The sequence below is a fragment of the Sycon ciliatum genome, chromosome 5, assembly GCF_964019385.1.
Source record: "Sycon ciliatum chromosome 5, ocSycCili1.1, whole genome shotgun sequence".
NCBI classification, from domain to species: Eukaryota; Metazoa; Porifera; class Calcarea; order Leucosolenida; family Sycettidae; genus Sycon; species Sycon ciliatum.
Genome location: NC_088647.1, coordinates 8,952,286 through 8,974,133, shown reverse-complemented (window position 1 = coordinate 8,974,133; position 21,848 = coordinate 8,952,286). Strand labels below are relative to the sequence as shown.

The window sequence follows — 21,848 nt, the reverse complement described above, 5'->3', positions numbered from 1 at the left end:
TGCTTGGATATGAACTAGTCTGCGGCATGCTGTTGTGCTGTGTGCGTCACCTGCTTGCGGTTAGCAGTCACTTGCTCGCATGGGTTCAGTTACGGGTCGTGACGGAAACTCTGGCAAGGCTTTAGACAAGGTGTGGAACTGCGGTTAGTTCCAAATCATGTATCAGCATTGACTGTGGTTCTGATCAGTCTGAGTAGGTGTCATGGTTGGTTGCGTTGTCTGTACGTCTAGAGGCTTGTTGTTACCCTTGAGGGCATTGGTGGTTTGTTCGGAACAGCGCTCTGATAAGGGTCTAGTGGTTGTGATTCGGTGTGATCCGATGGAGTTGATGTATCCTGGGAGCCTGTGGTTAGGTCAGGTTACAGTTGACGAGGATAATTTATTAAGAGTCTGGTGGCGCCACCAGGGATAAAGATGTACTAGGGTACTGTGTGCGTGTGTGTGTGCGTGTGGACCGAATGCACAGAGGTCAGAGTGTCGGGACGGCTAAGGTAACAATGGACAGCTCTTGATGAGCTGGTCGTGGGCGATCGGGAGTATCGCGCGAAGACCTGGGTCTTCGGTGGGCCGCTAGGAAGTGCTAGCGGGCCCAGTGATAGTATAAAGCAACGTGTTCGTCGCTGGGGAGTCAGTTGGTGGTTGTTGTACCTTGTTTCCTGACGGATTGTGCCTGGGTCCTGTCGTCCCGGGGTTTTATTTTTATTTTTGTGTTCTTAATTTGTTGTGTGCGTGAGAGGTGCGATGGCTCAACGAGGGCAAAACCAGGGTGCTGCCGGTGCAGCGCCCGTAGGTGGTGGTGGCGCTGGTGCTGCGGGGGCAGCTGCGCTTGGAGGTGTTCCTGCTGCAGGAGCCGCTCCAGCGAGAGCAGGCGGCGCGGTTGCTCGGCCTGCTGTTATGCCAGAGACCTTTGATGGAGAAGGAGATTGGCAGGAATACTTGGCCTATTTCATACAGTGTGCGGAAGTCAACGGATGGCAGGATCCGCAGAGGGCCCAGTTCCTTGGGGTGAGGCTGCGCGATGCGGCTCGCCGGTTCTTCACTACCTTGCCTGCTGCTCGACGAGTGAATTGGCAACATCTCTGCGCTGATATGGGCAATCGGTTTGCCCCTGCTGCGGTTGCAAACCAGTACAAGGCCCAATTCCGTACGCGGCGACGGAAGGCGGGTGAGGACCTACTGCGGGTCGCTGATGACCTTCGTCGCTTAGTCGTCCGGGCTTACCCTATGATGCCAGATGCGGTTCGCGATGATTTGGTGCGAGACCAATTTATCGAATCTCTTACACCAGTGGCTCTGAGGGTGCGTTTACAGGAGAACCCACCGGCAACCGTCCAAGCGGCGGTCGAAACGGCATTGCACCTGGAAAAGGTATGGTCGGAGGTAGAGCTTCCACCAGATGCATCGACCAAGTTAGTGGGCCCTTATGTTGGGGCGGGTTTGGGCGCGGTCGCCCAGCCATTGCTTCAGACTGTGATGGCCACATCTGGCGTGTGCGAGTCACCCCGTTACGGGCCAGCGTCCATGGTCGCCCCAGTTAGCCAAGACGAGCGACTCACCACTCTCGCGACATCCCTGTCGCAGCTGACTGAGAAACTGGACCAGGTTCTTCATCAAGAGTCCACTTGCCATGCGCCTGGTATCTTCCAGTCCCCACGGCGGGGATGGCGTCCGCCAAACTCACGTGGCGGTGGGTCACCCCTCCTCTGCTGGCACTGTAATAGACCAGGGCATACCCGGGCTCAGTGCCCCGAATTGGCTTCCCGTGACAGCGGTCGAAACGGCTGGAATGGATCTGAGGGGCGTGGGCGGCCTCAACACCAGTCGGGAAACGAGTACTGACCGGAGCGGCGGATCACGTCTCCGGTCTAGCGTCGGTAGGTTCTACAACGACTTCCCTGATCCCCGCTCCCCATTCTACTAAGAATGTCCGCGGGTTCGAGGTCCAAGGCTGTGTAAACGGGGTGAGTGCTGTTGTACTGATTGACACAGGGTCCGCAGTAACCTTGATTTCCGAGACACTGGCTGGCAGGGTGGGTGTTGGGCCTGATGACATTGAAGGTTACGAGGGAGGTGGCCTATGTAGCGCTAATGGCAGCCCGCTGTGGGTGGTTGGTGAAACTGTTGTGCAACTTACGTTGGACCAGGGTGAATGCTTGCATACAGTGTGTGTGGTGCGCGGTCTGCACCATTCGTGCATCGTTGGATGTGACGTCCTAGCTTTGCTACCCTGTTCCATTACTTCTGATCCCCGCGCCCAAGACTTGCACTTTAGATCGGCCCCTGTACGCCTATCTACCATTGATCCTGCCGCGTCTAGTGTTGTGAAATTACGGCGGCGTGTATGTATTCCAGCTCGCCATGAGCTGTGTGTCTCTGGTGCAGTGCGGGCGAGGCCGCAACCCGATGTACAGTGCGATGCTGTTTTCACACCTGATGCAGGGCCGATGTTTAGGTATGGTTATGTTGCAGCGCACGCGGTGGTGCGGTGTGGCGTACAGGGCGATGTGCCAGTGCGTCTGCTGAATACCTCGGACAGGGATGTGGTTGTTCCTCGAGGTACGCGCCTTGGGTCGCTGAGTCCCACGGCGCTTGACTGCGATGCTGCGGAAGTATGCGCAGTGGGGTCTACGGAGGAGCCCCGGGGAGAAAATAGTTGGGACGAGCTCGGTAGCGAGTCTGACCTGTATGATGTGCTGCACATTGACGAGTCGCGATTGACTGCAGACCAACGGCAACAGGTACGGGGCCTGTTACACCGTCACCGTCACGTCTTTGCGATGTCCAGCGCTGAGCTGGGTCGCACATCGCTCATGGAACATCAAATTGACACTGGCGATGCCACTCCAATCTTCCAGCCACCACGTCGTCTTCCGTGGCATCAACGACAGGAAGCCCGTACGATTGTGGACAAGATGTTACAACAAGGCGTCGTGTCCGAGTCCACGAGCCCATGGTCGGCACCGATTGTGCTCGTGGGCAAGAAAGATGGCTCTACTCGTTTCTGTGTTGATTATCGTCGGCTCAACCATGTCACTGTCAAAGATCCGTATCCCCTCCCGCGAATTGACGACACTCTGGATGCCCTCGGCGAGGCGTCCTTCTTCTCCACTCTCGACCTTTGCTCTGGATACCACCAATTACCAGTTGCCGATGAAGCTCGACCGAAGACGGCATTCTCAACCCCAGATGGTCATTATGAGTTCAATGTTTGCCGTTTGGGGTGTGCAACGGACCCAGTGCTTTCCAACGCCTGATGACCGTCGTGCTCAGCGGGCTCCAGTGGCACACTTGCCTTGTGTATATTGACGACATCATCGTCTTTGGCCGTACGTTCGCTGAGCAGCTTACCCGGCTGGAAGAGGTGTTCGCCAGGCTGGCGACAGCTGGACTCCGTCTCAAACCTACAGGGACGCTCGTTTGAGTGGACAGACGAATGCGAGCACGTATTTTGTACATTGAAGGACAAGTTGTCCCGTGCCCCAGTGTTGATGTACCCTCGTTATGGGTGCGATGCCCCACGTTTTGTTCTAGATGTGGATGCTAGTGGGGTGGGGTTGGGCGCGGTGCTCTCCCAAGCTGATTCTGAGGGCTGCGAACGGCCCGTGGCTTTTGCCAGTAGATCTCTTACCGACACGGAGCAGCGGTATGCGTCCACAAAGAGCGAGTTGCTCGGCATTGTTTGGGCCTTCCGGCACTTCAGGTGCTATTTGCTGGGTAGGCCATTTCTGGTGCGCACGGACCATCGCGCGTTGGAGCACTTGTCTCGGTTTAAGGATCCCCCTGCGATTATCGCGCGTTGGTTAGAGTTCCTCAGTGAGTTTGATTATGTTATGCAGTATCGTGCGGGGCGGTCCCATGCCAACGCCGATGGCCTATCCCGACTTCCTGGGAAGGCGTCTGCGGTGGCTTCTGTCTCTGCTAATACGGTGGCAGAGCATGTAGTACCCTCACCTTTGGTGCAGCGTCGCGGTTGGACGTTGCAGGACTGGCGCGACTGCCAGAGCAGAGACACGGATTTGTCTCAGTTAGCTACGTTGCTCAGCGGTGATGAATCTGCTGAGGTCGCGGACTTGACAGGTGTCAGTCCTGCTTTCCGGTCTTACTGGCGAGGACGCCAGCGCATGTTCGTTCGGGAGGGGGTGGTGTGCAGAAAGTGGGAAGATCCATGCGTCTCTGTGCCACCCAGGACCCAGGTACTGGTTCCGGTGAACCAGAGGACTGCGGTTTTGTCTGAGTACCATGACCACGGGGGTCATTGGGGAGTACAACGCACGTACGCGCAGTTATCGCTAAGGTTTCACTGGTATGGAATGAAACGGGACGTCGAAGACTGGGTCGCAAGCTGTGAATCGTGTAGCCAGAGACGTAAGCCAGCGCAGAGAGGGCGAGGCGCCCCTCTGCAAGTAACATGGTGTGGCTACCCTTTCGAAAGGATTGCTATGGATCTTATTCCTAACCTGCCTGAAACTGTGAGAGGCAACAAACACATCTTAGTTATCGCAGATTATTTTACTAAATGGGTAGAGGCCTACCCACTACAGAGGATGGACGCCGAAACCATTGCCTCAGCATTTGCTAGCGAGTTTGTTGCACGCTATGGTGCGCCGGAAAGTATACATACAGATCAAGGCCGGAATTTTGACTCTGCTCTGTTCAAACACGTGTGTAGCCTGTTGGGTATTAGAAAAACACGCACCACAGCGTATCATCCAGCCAGCGATGGTCTCGTGGAGCGTTTCAATCAGACGCTCGAGAAGGTCTTGTCACACTATGTGTCGGATCACCAGCGGGATTGGGACACACACTTGCCCGCCATGTTGTTGGCGTACAGGGCCACGCCACAAACCAGTACCGGAGGAGGTCGAGCCCGTGGGTGATTCCGGATGCAACCCCGCTAAAGTTCGACAACCTGAAGCGTACCAACCCGATGCCACAGACCTTCTGTACCGGGACGAGTGCGATAATGGCGAAACTTATGGTGGTGAGCCTGCCGTTATGGCACAAGCGCATGCTCCCATTCCTCAGCTGCCACCAGTAGTTCAGCTGCCACAAACGCCTTATGCCATGGCGCGGCCGCAAAGGAATCGTAGACCGCCGGCACGGTTCTGATATTTCATGTTCTTAGAGAAGGTGCTGTGAACTATTATAATAATCATGTGGCATTAGCAATACCATAATTACCGTTCCTAAAACGAAAGTGTTAGTGAAATACGTTGGGTAGGTTTAAATTCCCTTCTTTCCCCTCCATTCATTGCTTGCGCTACGCGGACTCTCTGTACAGTCTTTTCCATTTGTTAGTTATTCCACCTTTGCAAAACACGAGGACGTGTCTTTTGCGAAGCCGGGGGAGATGTCATATCCGGCAATGCTACAACTGTGACTTTTCCTACTCATGACTAGATGTATGTTATTATTATTGTTGGCCGCGAGCATGTTTGTTTGTTTGTTTGTTTGTATTTATTTTGATTCGCAAGTTCAAACGGGCATAGAACCCAATAACATGAAAGCGAATATGAAAATCATAATGAGAATGAGAATTCAAATACTTTGATCTTCAACGTAGAGTCAGCGGTACATCAGAGGGAGATCGGGTACAACAGAAAGAGAACAGAAAAAATCAGATTTCGCTTGTCGACATCTACAGGGCGCAGGTATAGGGGATTACCTGCGTGCGAAACTGCCGAGCGTGATGGATGGCACGGATGTCGCTTGGGAGGGCATTCCATAATACAGCACCCTTGCAAGCAAAGCGCCCCCGCCCCGCAACCGAACGGGAAACTGGCACGCACAGGCCCATGGCAGATTGGAGCCTAGTAGGGCCGGGTGCAGCGGGGGTTAGCAGGGCTTGCAACTCTGGACTTGCCAGTGCATAACGACAGCGCCACACCAGGTATGCTAGCTTCTGATTGAAGACTTCTGCCACACGGAACACTGCAATGCGCTCCAGCAGGTCGCGGGCAGACGACCACGGAGGGCGGCCAAAGACAGCACGAGCCCCGCTGTTCTGCAGGACCTGTAGACGGTCGAGGTACCTTCTTTGCAGTGAGCTAGAGTACGCGTTTGAGGCATACAGCAGGTCAGACATGATCAGCGATCTAAAGTAGGTCATGCGTGACTGGTGATTCAGGCAGCGGCGCATTCGCCAGAGTGCTCCGATCTTCTGCGACACGCGTGCAGAACATTTGGCAATGTGGGCGTGCCAGGACATGCCGGAATCGATTGTGGCGCCAAGATAACGAGCACTTGGCACACTAGGCAGTGAAGTGTCATGGCAGACGACCTGTAGATCCGCTGTGTGCTGACGGCCGGCAGGAATTGGCACGACTTGGCTCTTGCCAGCATTGAGGATCGGCCTCGATCCTTCAGCCAGTCTGCAAGAATTGAAACAGAAGCAGATAAGACATCGGATACCTCCTGTGCTGTTCGCCGGCTGCACGCGAGCGCAATGTCGTCCGCGAATTGAACTGACTCGGACTGGCCAACTACAGCGGGGACCTCGCGGGTGTAAAGGCTGAACAGAATGGGGCCCAGCACCGAACCTTGGGGGACACCACTCGTGCAAGCTGATATAGAGCTAGTCCGCGACCCCAGACAGACACGTTGAGTGCGACCGGATAGGTAGCTGGCGAACCAGTCCAAGGCAGTACCGGACACCCCAACACTGTGGAGATCCTGCAATAGCTTGTCATGTTGGACTTTATCGAAGGCTTTGGACATGTCTAACAGGCATACACCTGTGAATAGGCCCTGATCCTTGGCTGTCAGGATGCGGTTTGACATAAGGACTAATGCGTCTTCGGTAGAGTGGCCACGCCTGAACGCAAACTGGGTTGTTGGTAACGATGCTGTTATGTCCAGGAAGGTGATGAGCTCCTTCTGAACCAACTTCTCTAGCAGCTTGGAGAGTATGGGTAGAAGGGATACAGGGCGGAAGTTAGTTGGCAGCGATGGATCACCAGATTTATGCAGTGGAATGACATTAGCTAGCTTGAACGCCGAGGGCACATGTCCGCACGACAGCGAGGCATTGAACAGGCTAGTGACAGACGGCGCCAAGACGTCAGAGCAGAGTTTGAGGACTGCCCCTGGTACGCCATCGCTGCCTGTTGCCTTCGCGGGATTAACTTGCTGGAGTAGCCGTTCAACAGCACCGATACTGACGTGTGAGAACTTGGGGAGGGAAGTGCGGGGTGGAGGCCCGAGGGGAGCAGACAACGTTTGCGGTCGACAGTCATCAGTAACCACCTTGTGGAAGGCTGAGGCGACATCTTCGATCGTACAAGAGGGTTCAACATGGGGACGGTCTCTACAGGTGACTTTGTTAATGGTACGCCAAAGCTTCTTGGTGTTTCCTGCGTTTGCTGTACATTGTCCCTGGAAGTAAGTGTTTCGCTTCTGTCGGTATGCATTTCTAGCTTCCGCACGGGCGCGCTTGAATGCAGTGTGGAGCGCAGCGTTTGCTTTGTCTCCCCGCCACCGCCTATGCAGCCGATTCTTGCGCTGGGTGAGCTGGAAGAGGTGCCGATCCGACCAGGGTGGTAGCTGCTTCCGCTTGGCAGAAGAACACTGGAGAGGAGCATGCTTGTCGAGGATCGCCAAGAGTTTGTAGTGCCAAATTGACCACATGTCATCAACTGTAGTGTTCGGGGGCCAGGTATCAAGGTGTGCTGCATCAAGGTCGTCTCGGAAATCAGGTATGTGGATTCTACGTACGCTGCGGAATGGCTTCCTCGAGTTACATGCTTGTCTGGGCACTTGAACGTGCAGGCCCAAGAGGACCTGAACGGCATCATGGTCGCTGAGGGTAGACGGCACTACGGCGCAACTTCGGGCATCATCGCAACTTGTGAGGATCAAATCGATGATCTTGCCATTGGGGCACTGGGGTGTGGTCCTAGTGGAAGTTGTGACCAGGTTTCTGAGGCCATAAGATGCTACCAAATCTGAGAAGCGCTGATAGTGCGGGGATGTTGTGCCGGCTCCGACATCGACATTGAAGTCTCCAAGCACAGTCATAGATGGTGTCAACAATGCTGCTTTATGAAGCGCTCCATCAAGTCTTTCCCAATAGGTGACTGTTGAGTCGGGCGGGCGGTACATGCAGCCTATGAGATGCTGGCGACCACGTCTGTTTACCGAAATCCAGGTGCCTTCAAGGCCGTCTACGTGGAGATTAGGACGGTGAGACACAGGGAGCGTTGATTTGTAGAAAATGCATACTCCTCCTCCCTGGCGGCCATAGCGGTCGCAGCGGACAACACAGTAACCAGGAATGTGGATCTCATTATCAGATATGGTGCTGTTCAACCACGTCTCGCAAAGGGCAATTACATCCCACATATGCAGGTTAATAAGGTCTTCTAGCTCTGCAACCTTGTGTCGAAGACTGCAGATGTTTAAGAAACCGACCCGAATCTCACCCAGTAGACGCAGCTGTGGTGCGGGGGGTTGCACAATAGCGCGAGGGAAAAATGAATTGGCATTGGGATTAAGAGTAAATGTGGTAATATTAGAGAAGGAAAGGGGGCATCCTGACATAAGACTGCACCAAACACAAAACAGAAAGTTTACTTATCTACTTAGCGGCTGCTTCTGCGGCTGTTCACTCGATCAGCCACTTGCTGCATCTCACGCGCTGAGGCTTGGTGTGCCCAGGCGACTTGAGGGTCCGGGGATGGGGGACGCGTGCCGGTCAGAACTTTGGGAGTGAACGTATGTTTTCCTGTTGCCAGGACAAAACCAGCCTCATCTGGAGACGAGTGGCCAGCTTTGCCACGTGCTTTGGGAAATGCAGGCATGACGGGTGTCGTGACTGGGGCCTGCAGGCGCGCTGGATGGGGCACAGGTATTTTGGACGGCAATGTTGTGCCTACAGGACGGGGTTGCTGGGATGAGACACCGCTCTCCTGTGGAGGCGACTGCTGACGCTGCAGCTCCTGCTGTGGAGGCGGCGAAGGCTGCTGCTGGCGCTCCTGGTCCTGCTGGGTGTCTACTTGTACGCATTCTGCATCGTGTTGCTGTTGCTGTTGGCTCATACTGACAGAGTGAACTGCATGTGCGTACGATCGGGCCCCAGTGCTGCTGGCTGCAGTCGCCTTTTTCGGGCAGTCTCTGGCCATGTGATCAGAAGCATGACAGCGAAAGCAGGTCTGCTGTTGCCCGCGGTGGTACGTGCGGTGTAATGTACGGGATATGCGTAGTTTGCACGGTACGGGTTTCTGGAGCACCACAAGTGCACGTCGAGTCCCCGTGAGGATTTTTACGCCCTCATGGGTGAGGCTTTCTCTCTCAATTATCCCGACAAGTTGCCCAAACTCAGCCAATGCTGAGGCAATGTGACCGTCATGCAGATTGGGTGCACAGCCATACACAAGGACATGACACGAAGACAGTGAGCCATCACCCGGCAGGACACTCACCCGCTCTCCTTTTAGTTCCAGTCCACTCTCCACGAGACGATTTCTAATGTCGAAATTCGACAGGGTGAGAACACACACCCCCGGCCGGCTCTGGAGATCGATCTGGATGACCAGAGTTAGCTCGTATCCGGAGGAAGCTATGGCCTTGGCAATGTCCAAGTGTTCGATGCTCCGTCGACAAGGAAAGTGGCAGTTTACAGTCTCCATCACAGGAGCTCCGAAATACTCAACTGCTCTCAAGCTCAATTTTTTTTTTTTTTTTTTTTTTTTTTTTTTTTTTTTTTTTGCATCATGCATGCAGAGCTGTCCTACCGTATCCCCTTACCTCTACATCTGTGTACTTGTTGTAATGTACTAGTAGTAGTATTGATCCACGCCGCCATCATCTTGCCTCTACTCGGCTCTAGCTCTCCCCTGACAAATCAGTTGGTGACAGTGCGACATATTCATACCTGTCACCGTCGTTATGGTCTGGTGCGCATATACATGTACGTCCGTACTAGTACTGAGTACTCTTAGTCCCGCTGATGACAACATAGGACCTCACCGTATAGCCAGTGCTATTGCTGTTGCACTGAACAATACATTAGCAGCGTAACTGCTTCTCAGCTGGCATTGTCGTTCGCTATTGCATTATAACCCGCGCTGATGTTTACTTCATGTTTTTAGCTAAGCTTACAATAGGAGGTGTTCGTAGCCGCTAGGGTCACTCCTCGTGTCTCCCTCTTCTTGTCCGGAGCAATAAACGTCCTTTAGGTTACGGTGACCTTGTTGTGTGAGTGGTTGGGCAGTAGCCGTATATTGCGGCTGAACGCTACTACTAGCGGGATACCCGGTTACGACACTAGTACTTCTTTCACTTACCGGTATGATATTTTCCTCCTCCCCTATCCATTACTTCCGGTATAATTATTTATTTATTTATTTATTTATTTATTTCTGCACCTCGTGGCATGTCAAGACAGCCAATTGAATTGAGGATAGGGTGAGACCAACCACGGAAGAAGAGAAAAAAGAAAATGAAGAGCACGGACACAAAGTGGGAAGGGATTAGCAACTTACAAAGCAATGGGATGCTCAGCGAGCTATGCAGCGGAAGTGGGGACTGTGAATTTGTTTACTGGGAGATACTGAAGTGCTGTCTGACGAGGGTAAGGAATTTGGGCATATCTGGAGCTTGTCTAACACTGGGAGGCAGTTGGAGCCACGTGGAGTAGGAGGAAAAGAAAGGGGAATTTACGAATAGGGTAGACCTAGCTAGGGGGAGACGAATGCAGCTTCGGGTGGTGCTTATTAAATTTGTAATGTCGCTCACATGTATAAAAGGAGGCGCCACCGCCTGTTTGTGTTGCGACTTAAAAAAAGAAAACTCGTCCACAACAGTGCACTGCATGAGGAGTACTGATGTGTTATAAGACCTCACAGTTCCCTACTTGGACAACATCCAAGAATGTTCTGAATCATCTGTGTGACTGGGAATCGCTCCAATGGCGTCGTCAAATTCTCTCTCTGTAGTTTATTTTCATCATGTATTCTACCATCGCTACTGATCCAGTTTAGCTTCACCATCTCCAGCAGCTGCCGCCACCCTTCCTCTATCGTTTTGCCTCGTTCTGGAACTCATTTCTTTTTTTCAGTTTATCAGTTGTCTGGAACAAGCTCCCTGAGAGCCTACGCAGGGAGCGATCTTCTGCTAAGTTTCGGTTTTTCCTAAAGGCTAAAAGGACCATTATTTAAAGTATAAATTCTCCACGACTGGACTTCCTGATTTTCGTATCTAGCGCGCTAGCTAGCGCTCGTCATGTATACTGTTTTTCCCAGGTGGGTTTTACCAGTATTTTTCCTTGAGCAGTGTTTCTGCTAAATATTTTCCCTTGTCCCTTTTCACTTCCCTTTCGTCTCATCTACCCTTCCAGGAAACTCCCCCGATAAGTATCCATTTACTTTTGGAGAATCCTTCAAATAAAGTCTACTTCGTCTTCAAAGTAAATGAAAAAAATCACGGTTCGCATGAGACTCGGCCAAAGGCCCAGTTTTCCGCATCCGCAGGAACGCCACCACCCTCTTGGATCAAGGCGCAGATGCAGCTCTTATTTAGTAAGCGGTGGGAGGTGAGTAGATCAGACCCACCACAACGACTTTAAAAGTGGTCAAAGACCGAAAATCCCATTCACTGCATCCATGTTTCCCTCGTGCCAGGCCACGAGTTCCCAATTAGATTTTGATTGATTCAAGATTTTGTTGGAAAAGCTGACACTGCGCTGTTGGATATTCGATGATGAGGTGAATGAGTAATCAATAGGTGAAAAATTACGGTCTGTTCAGCCTCAGTGGAAGAAGGATGTTTCCTTTTCCCCTTGGCCTTCCTATTCCCTTAGGAGAGCTGTAGGCTGTCACGGAAGTCTCGTGTTTGTGAGCTGATTTGGTGAGTTGTACAGCGGCTAACAATTGTGGACATGTGCAATTAACTTGCTTTTGCCAGTCTCGATCTGCTGCACTTGAAGCTGTGGACAATTACTTTCCAAGAAAGAATTTCTAGGGTTGTGCGGTCACAAGTTGTCTTGTGGCTGTCACAGTATGTCAGGCCCCGACGATGCATCGGTAAGTACAATGTACAATGTATTTGTTGGAAGCGCCTGACGCTCATTGAGATCTGTGCGAATCTGGGGGAAGAGTGCATGGCTTCCGGAACACAATATGCCGCATTTATTGACGCAAAACTTGTTTTCTTTGGCATTGAAGGTTTCCATAGAGTTGAGGACGCCAAGAAAATACTCAACCTGGCGCGATCGCTTCAGACGCAGCACTAGCCGTGATACGGTAAGCTCAAGCACACACACATGTACATGTAGGGCAAACGTGCTTAGAAAACACTACTCATGTCACCATTCTGCAGTTGCATGCGTTTGTGCACTCCCTCATTTGAGAGGTTTCGCTTCATATCACGTCGTTGTTCTGCACTACACACCGTGAAACTCGCGTTCACGTCGAACGTGAGTTGACCTCAGCTCACGTCATGAACGGGAGTTTCGACACCAAAATTTGCCACACCGACATGAAATTTCACGGTGTAGTGCAGAACAACGTGAAGCGAAACCTCTCTATTCTTCATTTCATTTTGGCTTATGCGAAGTAGGGTCCAGCGGATAATGCCGGCATTATACCGTATTATCTCTAATATAAGCACGGTCCTTTATTTTTTCAATGTACCTCCGCCCCGTGCTATTAAGGTAGCAGTACTGGAAAACGGGTGTCAGATTTAGCCAAAATATCAATTTCACGGGAACTGCTTCAAGTGTGATTTTTCTGAAAGAAGGTCTACAAATGAATTTTTTTGGCATTCGAACCAGCCAAAGCAGAGATATGGCCCTTCAAAAACTGAAAATACCCGTCAAAATTTCAAAATTGCACTGATCAGCTGATCGATGTCAATCTATTTCGAGAGGGTTTCTGTACAATCAGCGCATCCTTGCCAATCTCGGCCTGATTCACGCTATCTGTCCAGCTAAAACCAGTTTAGAGCTGGGCTGAGTGTCGCGATCGCCACATGCAGCGCCTGCCTGGCCCAAGCTAGCTGACCTGGCTGGCGCATATGGCCTGCACTCAACCCACGCAATTGTATTTTCAAAAATGATAAAAAAATTCTTTGTTCTCAAACTGTTTGCCAATGCGACGAGCGTTTGTCAGCGACGTTGGAGCTCTGCGCTTGAGTTGTTGTGCTGGCGCTACTTGGTCAGGAGACGGGTGATGAACACAAACGAAGGTCGCTCAGCAGGCCAAGGAAAAGCAAATTTCCTAGAGTTACGTCCAAGCTCGTCTCAAATCCTGAAGTATTTGAGCCAATTGAGGGGAGTGAAAGCGAACACGAGTCGCAGGCTGATGGAGCTGGTGAGGGCGTAGAAGATGACTCTGATCTTCCAGCTGATTTTTTATCCAGTGATGCCTCGTGTGATAACGATGGAGATTAGTCTGAAGAGGATTGCGATGATATTCCATCAGGAATTCGAATTGTTCACATGGAGAGCTTACAGCAATTGGTGACGTCAGCGTGTGTATGTAGTAATTATCAAGAGGGCAACCTGACTATCAAAGATAATTTTCGTCATGGCCTCGCCTCAACAATTAGTTTGCAGTGCGAATCGTGCTGCTCATCAACCAGTGTAGCCCTGGCAGAAAGACACCCACTTGCTAAATTGTACGATATAAACCGCCGCCGCAGTGTGCTTGCCATGCGCCTTATTGGTAGTGGACGAGAAGGTCTGAACAGTATCTGTGGGATATTGGATATGCCGCCTCCTGTTAGCAATTCTGGGCACAGCGATGCACTACACACTGCTGTGGAAACTGATGCTAGGGACAGCATGAAGAGTGCTGCACAGCGTCTTCTTGTTCGGCGAACAACAGAACAGCATTCCCACCCGGAGCATGTTGCAGTTAGCACCGATGGAACGTGGATGAAGCGCGGATTCTCATCAATGTTTGGTATGCCAACTGTTGTGTCCTATGAGACAGAAAAGGTTCTGGACGCCGAGGTGCTATCAAAACACTGCAGTGGATGTGAAACTTGGAAGAACAGATGGCAAGCAAGAAAGATTTCTAATGCTGAGTACGAACAATGGAAATGTTTTCGGCTGTGCTGGAAATGATGAGCTGCTCTAAGTTTCACTTGCCAGCTCTGGTCTTCTCAAGTTGGATGAAGAGAAGCAGTATCACAGGAGGAGAAGGTCCAGTGAGGAGCAAAGGTCAGCCAGGAAGAGAAGAAGAGCCATTCGAAAGGGATTTGCTGACACGATACAGCAAGCAGAGGTAGTCACATACATTGCTGGAGGGTTTTCAGAGTGCCAAAAGTTAGTGTTTTTTGGCCTTCCGACCAAACTTTGGTACACTATATCTCCAGACTGGCTCATCACAGCCCAATAAACCTTATATGTAGATTGATCAGTGGAAAATTTCCCAGATGCTGTGGCTACTCATGCTGCCCTCTGTTGCCCCGGCATGCGTTCAACCAGATACAACAGCAACTCGTAACAGTATGAGACCAAGAACTTTCTCCTCTGAGATAAAACTGCAAGAACACAAACTGTAAACTGCTTCCTACAGTTCAAAACTGACAACTCAAAAACTTCAAAGGCATGGAAGTATACATTCTAGAATGACGAAAGCGAGAGCGCAACCGCAGCCTGCGAGTATCCACAGGACTGTGCACAAATGCAAAGACGAGTGAATATATTACGACTAGATAGCATGGAGACAGCACATGCATCAAACGATACGCTACTTGAATCTCAGACAATGCAAAGGTTGAGACTGGCCTGCGGTAACAATAGTCAATACATCAGGCGCCAGCAGCATGCACTAGAATAAAAGAAATGAAACCTGAGTACAATGAAAGGTCATGCAAGATTCACCACAAGCTGGGAATATTCCAGAACATATCCCCCTTCACTCACGAGCACAGGGTCAGCAAACAAACTGTGACGAGTGAGTACTACTACGGTACTGTATGATGAAAGAAAAACTTCATAGGTTGAGAGAGAGAGAGAGAGAGAGTACTGTCACAGGGCTGCCTGTAGCACTTCAGATACACAAGGCACAAACTATTCGGTGTCCAGAATAGGTACTAGATGGTGGATAGACCGTCGGTAGATCTTGTCGCCGATCTTAATATCCACTACTCGGACGAGCTTGTCTGCACCAGGATGCACTGCTGTGACTCTACCCATGGGCCATGTTCCACGGGGAGTGTTTGATGTAAGACACAGCATGATGTCACCTACGGCTACATTGCGACCTTGACGTTGCCACTTACGACGGACATTCAACAAGGGAACATACTCATCTCGCCACCTGTTCCACACGTCTGCTACAAGCCGCTGAACATACAACCAACGTTTGCGTGGGTCTCTGCTGGGGTGCTCGTCTGCTTTCACTTCCAGAGCCATTGGTGGGTCGAGTCGTCCGACGAGGAAATGTGCTGGTGTTAGAGGCTGCAAATCAGCTGCATCGGCACTTACAACTGTCAGCGGGCGCGAGTTCATCATGCCCTCAACCTGGCACATAGCAGTCACTAACTCTTCATCTGTGACGTCCGCTTTCCCAAGTACTGCTGTGAGTCCGCGCTTAGCCGTCTTGATGAGGGATTCGAATACGCCGCCGAAATGTGGTGCTCTAGGTGGGTTGAAGCGCCATCGCACGCCATCACTGACCAGTCGCTTCTCGATCTTCTCCTTGTCCATGGCCCGGACGGCCTCACGGAGTTCTCGCTCCGCGGCAGTGAAGTTGGTCCCGTTGTCGCTGACCATTTCAAGCGGGACACCACGGCGCTTTGTGAATCTCTCAAATGCTAACAGGAATGACTCAGTGGAGAGGCCATAGGATACCTCTAGGTGACAGGCACGAGTCTCAAGGCAAGTGAACAGGCACAGGTACCGCTTAGCCTGCGTCTTACCTCGGCCCTGCTTGGTCAGGAAGGGACCCGCGTAATCAACTCCTGTACGGCTGAACGGTTTCAACGAGCCTGCAACTCGGAAGTCTGGAATCTGGCCCATCATCTGGGACGCTGGCTCCGCACGGTTCTTACGGCAAGTGACGCAGTTGCTTCGAACGGCCTTGACTGTTGATGTTCCGTGAACAATCCAGTAGCGTTGTCGCAGATTGGCCAGAAGATGCTGTGGCCCAACTGCATGGAAGCACCGATGATCTTCCTGTTCGATTATCAGCTGGGTTATTCGGTGCTTTGCTGGTAGGATGACTGGGTGGCGTACGCCACTTGGCATGTTCTTTGTAGCTTGCAATCGACCTCCTACCGTCATCAGGGGTGACTCTGTTGCACTATCGAACTGGGGACAGAGAGGTGCCAGAGGGTCCGATTTCAACATCGGTTGCCTAGACTGTAGACGATGGTATGCTGTACCATGGCAATCCTTCTGGGCAGTTGCAATCCAGTGCCGCTCTGCTACTGATACTTCGTCAGTGCTGAGAACTGGAACACTGATGGAGCGGGTGCCGCCAAGCTGTACTGGCACTCTCACTGGCGTGCTGGACTGGCTGTCCGATGCGGCATCCCCCTTCGTGGACTTGCTGTCACTGACTGCCTGCCGACAGTTTGCCACAAATCGCTTGCACCATGCTGTCACGCGTACCAGTCGCGACCATGTGCTAAAGCGACCCAGGATCTCGGAGGGTGGAGGGACGACTGCAACTAGCGCCGTCTTGAGCTGACCAGGCAGCGAGGATGTGCTGACTTCCTTCATCTGAGGCCACTCATCTGGCTGCTGGCGAAGAAACTGTGGACCGGACCACCACACTGCGTCACGGCACAGTAATGCAGCAGACAAACCACGAGTACCTTTGTCTGCAGGGTTGTTCTTTCCGGGAACATGTCGCCACTGGTGTGCTCTCGTTGAGGTCTGGAGCTCAGAGATTCGGTTGCCAATGTCCACTTTGTAGCGCCGGCTGTGGCTTTGGACCCAGCCCAAGACGTTCATCGAGTCCGTCCAAAATGTGTGAGCTGACACTGGGATACCGATGGATTCAGCGACGAGATGACTAACGCGAACGCCAAGCACAGCTGCTCTCAGTTCAAGCTGCGGGATCGTCTGTCGCCTCACTGGTGCCGGCTTCGCTTTCGACATCGCTAGCGTTATTCGGGTGGTACCGTCTGGGTAGCTGGCTCTGACATACACAGCGGCTGCTATCGCCCGATCTGAGGCGTCGGAGAAGCAGTGCACGGAAAGACTGGCGTCTTCGGATGGCTGTTGTGGATCCTTGAAACAGCGGCTGATCTCCAGGTTACTCAGGTCTGGGAGGCCTTGGAACCAACCCCGCCACTTGACGACTTGTTCCTTTGGCAGCAGGTCGTCCCATCCCTGTCCCAGCAACCAGGCATCCTGCAGGAGTACCTTAGCCGTGATGACGTATGGCGAGATCAGGCCACGCGGATCGAATATGGAGGCCAGGCCGCGCAACACAGAGCGTCGGGTGAATGTCGTGATGTCCTTCATTTGATGCTGGAAGGTGAAGGCATCCTTCTCGGCGTTCCAACTGACGCCGAGAGTCTTGACAGTTGGGAGGCTGGTGTCACTGTCCACATCTCGGACGACATCAGGTGACCTATCTTCCTCTGGTATGGTGTTCATCACTTCAGCTTTGTTCGACAGCCATTTTCGCATGTGAAAACCGCCCTTGGCAAGTAGTTGCTGCGTTTGCTCTCTGGCCTGGATGGCACGCTGTGTGGATGGTAGTGATGACAGCATGTCGTCAACGTAGAGGTCTTTGCTTAGGCACTGCACGACGTCAGAGTCGTACTCATCACCGTGGTGCTTGATGACCTCTTTCACCGCTCGTCCTGCCAGATACGGTGACGCCTTAGCGCCGAAGAGCACACGGGTGAACTGATACACCTGCACTTGGCCATTGTCATCATACCACAGAAAGCGATGATAGCGCTGGTCACGTTCCGCCAGTTTGACTTGGAGGAACATCTCCGACACATCACCAACAAGCGCAACTGGTTCCAGTGAGAATCGGATCAACACACTGGTCATGTCGTTTTGAAGTGCAGGACCTGTAAACATCTCATCGTTGATGGAGTGTCCATCCCAGCGGGCTGCACCGTCAAATACTATTCTCACTTTTGACGTGGATTTATCTGAGCGTACTACCGGGAAATGGGGTAGGTACCACTGGTCGTTGCCGTCTTTGGCTATCTCATCCGGGTCCACGCGTCTCACGTAACCCTTGGCAATATGTTTCTGCATAACGTCAGAGTACTGCTGCTTCACGGCTGGCCGTGACTGTAGCGAGCGTTGTAGACTGCGGAGCCGCTGCTCAGCCTGAGCTCTGTTGGACCTGACACGTGGCTTACCGCTGTCATTGACCCATGGGATTCGGACAGTTACCCGGTTGCCGTTGCAGCTGATTGATTGGCTCGTGAGCTCCTCGGCTCTTCTGTCATCGGGTGAAGGCGTCTCCTCTAGTGGGTTATCTGTGCCCGCCGACTCATCTCGCCAGAACTTCTCTACTAGCTCGGTCAGCCCATCAGTTAGCACTGTGTCAGTAGCTGGTGTAGTAGCTGTGATTGCACGAGTGGTGTCGACTCCTGTACCAATGCACACCCACCCGAGAGGAGTTCGTCGAGCAATGGGCGCTCTTGCTGTTTCTGCTCGCCGTTCTTCTAGAGTAGCATGAAGCTCGATGGCATTCAGGCCGATAAGCGCGTCGATCTGACTGCCCTTGATGGATGGGAAGTCAATATCACTAAGATGCGGCCAGCTGCTCTTGTGCTGATTCCAGTTCACTGCCGGTAATGACACGGTGACGGTGGGCAGAACCCAAGCTTCAAGCTTGTTCATGGTCTTGTCGCCCAGAGCCGCCACTTGGATCTGTACATGCTCACGTCTTGCTGCGGTCTGCTTGCCGCCTACTCCGGAAGTGACGAGCTGCCGCTTGGGTCCACGCACATTGAGGGCTGTTGCCACGGACTGCTGGACATAACTCGTGGACGATGCTGGGTCCAGGAGTGCATTACCTTGGAGGCTCACACCATTGTGTCGGAATACAACAGGCACAACCATGAATGACTCGCCACTGTCAATCTCTGGCTGATGACTTGCGCAATGTGTTGTAGCAATCTTGGCAGGACCGCCACTGCTGGCCGAAGCTGCGTTGGCCTTGATTGCGGCATTTGATGGGTCTGCAGCGGAATCCGAGCGTCGGATGTTGTAGTGTAGCATGTCATGATGCGTGCGGCTGCACTTTGAACAGGGTTGCCTGGTACAAGTCTTTGCGCGATGATTGAGACCGAAGCATAGGGCGCAGACATCTGGCTTGGACTTGATGACTTTCCATCGGTCCCTGACCTCCATCTTAATGAAATCGGGGCAGCGGTGGAGCTGATGCGCCTTGCCACACGAGGGGCAGCTTCTGTCGGCACCTGCATCCTTGCTAGTTGCCACAAATGTTCGTTCAGACTTTGTAGCACTCTGCTTCGACCATGATCTTGCTGGTGCTGGTGCTGAGGCAGTGACTTCTGTCGACCGGAGTCGTTCATCGGCACGGCGTAGTGTGTTGACGCGTCTGAGGAGCCACTGTGTTAGCTGGTAAATATCACAGTCAGCATCGTCATACTTCTCCATGTACCTAAGCAACAGCGATTTCGGCAACTTCTGCGTAACCGATAGGTACAACTCACGGCCCGGTGTTACTGCACACATCTCCATATTCATGAGCATCGTCCGGAGTCTGAGGACAAACTTGGCAAAGTTGTCGTCTGACTCTTTTAGCTTCGGCCACTGCAAAATCTCCTTCTCTTGGCGCTCAACAGTGCGATTGTCGCCGCCATACCATGCATCTAGCTCCCTAAGGATGGTGTGGTAGGCTCCTGGACCGTCAAGCACGCCATCAACAAGGTCGCTGGCCGTGCCATGCATGAGACACTCACGCAGTTGTGCAAGTTTGTACGCTTCAGTCGTTAGTGGATCTTCGTCAACAACGCGGCGAAAGTTCTGCTTCCACCGGTCGTAGTCACTAGTCTTGCCAGAGAACTTTGGTAGCTCCAGTGGCTTCACGTGAAAGCTGAAACTAGCAGGGTGTAGTGTCTGCAGTTGAGGTGGATAGGGCATGAAGGACTCTGCTTGCGGGTTTAGCACCTGCTTGGAGTGTTCTTGCACTGCCACTGGTGTTGGTGGCTGCTGTTTGGCCACTGCTGTATGCTTCTGTGGTGTATGCCATGGTGGTGTTGCATTCAGCATTGATACTGCCTTCTTGTTACTGCCAGGCAGTCTTGATTGTACTGCTGCACTGCTTATTGCTGGCTGTACAGGCACTGCATTACTAGCTGCCTGTATGGACACTGTAGTACGTCCTACAGGCGCACCACTGGCCATTGACTTCTTGGCTGGCACTACTGACAGCACTGTACTGGTCACAGACTTTTGAGCGGGCGCGCGCATGAATGCTTGCGCCACTGGCCCCAGGGCAGGCACGCCAAACGCATTGACACTACATGTACTTGACTGAGCTGGGCTGTCTTCCGCCACACCTAATACAGCCTCAGGTTGTGTGGGCGCATTCACAGTACGAAACGTACCTTGCAAACTCCTTGGCTTGCCGGGGTCGCGTTGTCCGTTCACTCCACCGACATCACTCATCGTTCTGAAGTGCTCACGCGGTGGTAATACGAATTTTCGACCAGGTCCGGCCAACTTGTCGTGCTCAGCAAGACTCTTGGCAGTCAATATTGCCCTGCCACTGGATGCAGCGTTTCCAGTCTCTGATTTGCGAGACGACACTTTGCTCCCTGACCCGGATCGTAGTGCAGCTGCAGATTCAGCCTCGGCTCTTCGAACCTCCAGTTCCCTCTGCACCAAACTTGTCTCACGAGCCAACTTGCGTGTCTCGGCTTCCTCCTCCAGCTCAGCGATTTGCCTTGCAGCCTCAAGTTCTACACGAAGCATCTCTGCACGAAGTGACGCCTGCGACGCAGCAGTTCCTGAAACTTTCGAGGGCGCATGTCCTGCAGAGCTCACGCTGTCCGGGACGTCACTCCAGTTATCAAACCCGTATCTGCTCGGCGGTCTCCCTTTGGTAGACCGCGAGCTCCGTCTACACTCAGCGCCTGGGACTTGCTCGTCGTCGCGCAGGACTTCTTGGATCTGGCTCTGAGATCCGGCTCGAATAGGACCACTATGGCTACTCATGCTGCCCTCTGTTGCCCCGGCATGCGTTCAACCAGATACAACAGCAACTCGTAACAGTATGAGACCAAGAACTTTCTCCTCTGAGATAAAACTGCAAGAACACAAACTGTAAACTGCTTCCTACAGTTCAAAACTGACAACTCAAAAACTTCAAAGGCATGGAAGTATACATTCTAGAATGACGAAAGCGAGAGCGCAACCGCAGCCTGCGAGTATCCACAGGACTGTGCACAAATGCAAAGACGAGTGAATATATTACGACTAGATAGCATGGAGACAGCACATGCATCAAACGATACGCTACTTGAATCTCAGACAATGCAAAGGTTGAGACTGGCCTGCGGTAACAATAGTCAATACATCAGGCGCCAGCAGCATGCACTAGAATAAAAGAAATGAAACCTGAGTACAATGAAAGGTCATGCAAGATTCACCACAAGCTGGGAATATTCCAGAACATGCTGAATATATTTATAAAGCCATAGTGTTTTGTTTGGCGGATGTTAGCTGCCTCAGTAGTAATAATCTTTTTCGACGGTGACGGGCGTCTTCACAGATGATGTTGACTGGGTGGTGCTATTTGTGTCCTATCTCCAATCTGTTCTATTCAGCATCTGCTACTATTGTAGACTGTCGCTTATGATGCATTTTTAACACTTCAGCTGATATTATGTTGCTGCTAGCATGTACCAAAAATCTGAGATGACGGCATTTTTTTACTCTCCAGTGC

The 21,848-nt window shown here is 52.2% G+C and overlaps 2 protein-coding genes across 2 annotated transcripts; one reads left to right on the top strand and one right to left on the bottom strand.

Moving 5' to 3' along the window:
• The first annotated feature begins 741 nt into the window (after nucleotides 1-741).
• LOC135816779 (uncharacterized) lies at nucleotides 742-3,254 on the top strand. The gene is made up of 3 exons (XM_065329880.1): nucleotides 742-1,687; nucleotides 1,990-2,145; nucleotides 2,440-3,254. The coding sequence occupies exons 1-3, from the start codon at nucleotides 742-744 to the stop codon at nucleotides 3,252-3,254; spliced, it is 1,917 nt and encodes a 638-aa protein (XP_065185952.1).
• Nucleotides 3,255-15,016: 11,762 nt separating this feature from the next.
• On the bottom strand, nucleotides 15,017-21,118 carry LOC135816778 (uncharacterized). The gene has a single exon (XM_065329879.1). It carries the CDS (start codon nucleotides 21,116-21,118, stop codon nucleotides 15,017-15,019), a length of 6,102 nt encoding a protein of 2,033 aa, XP_065185951.1.
• Nucleotides 21,119-21,848: the final 730 nt, after the last annotated feature.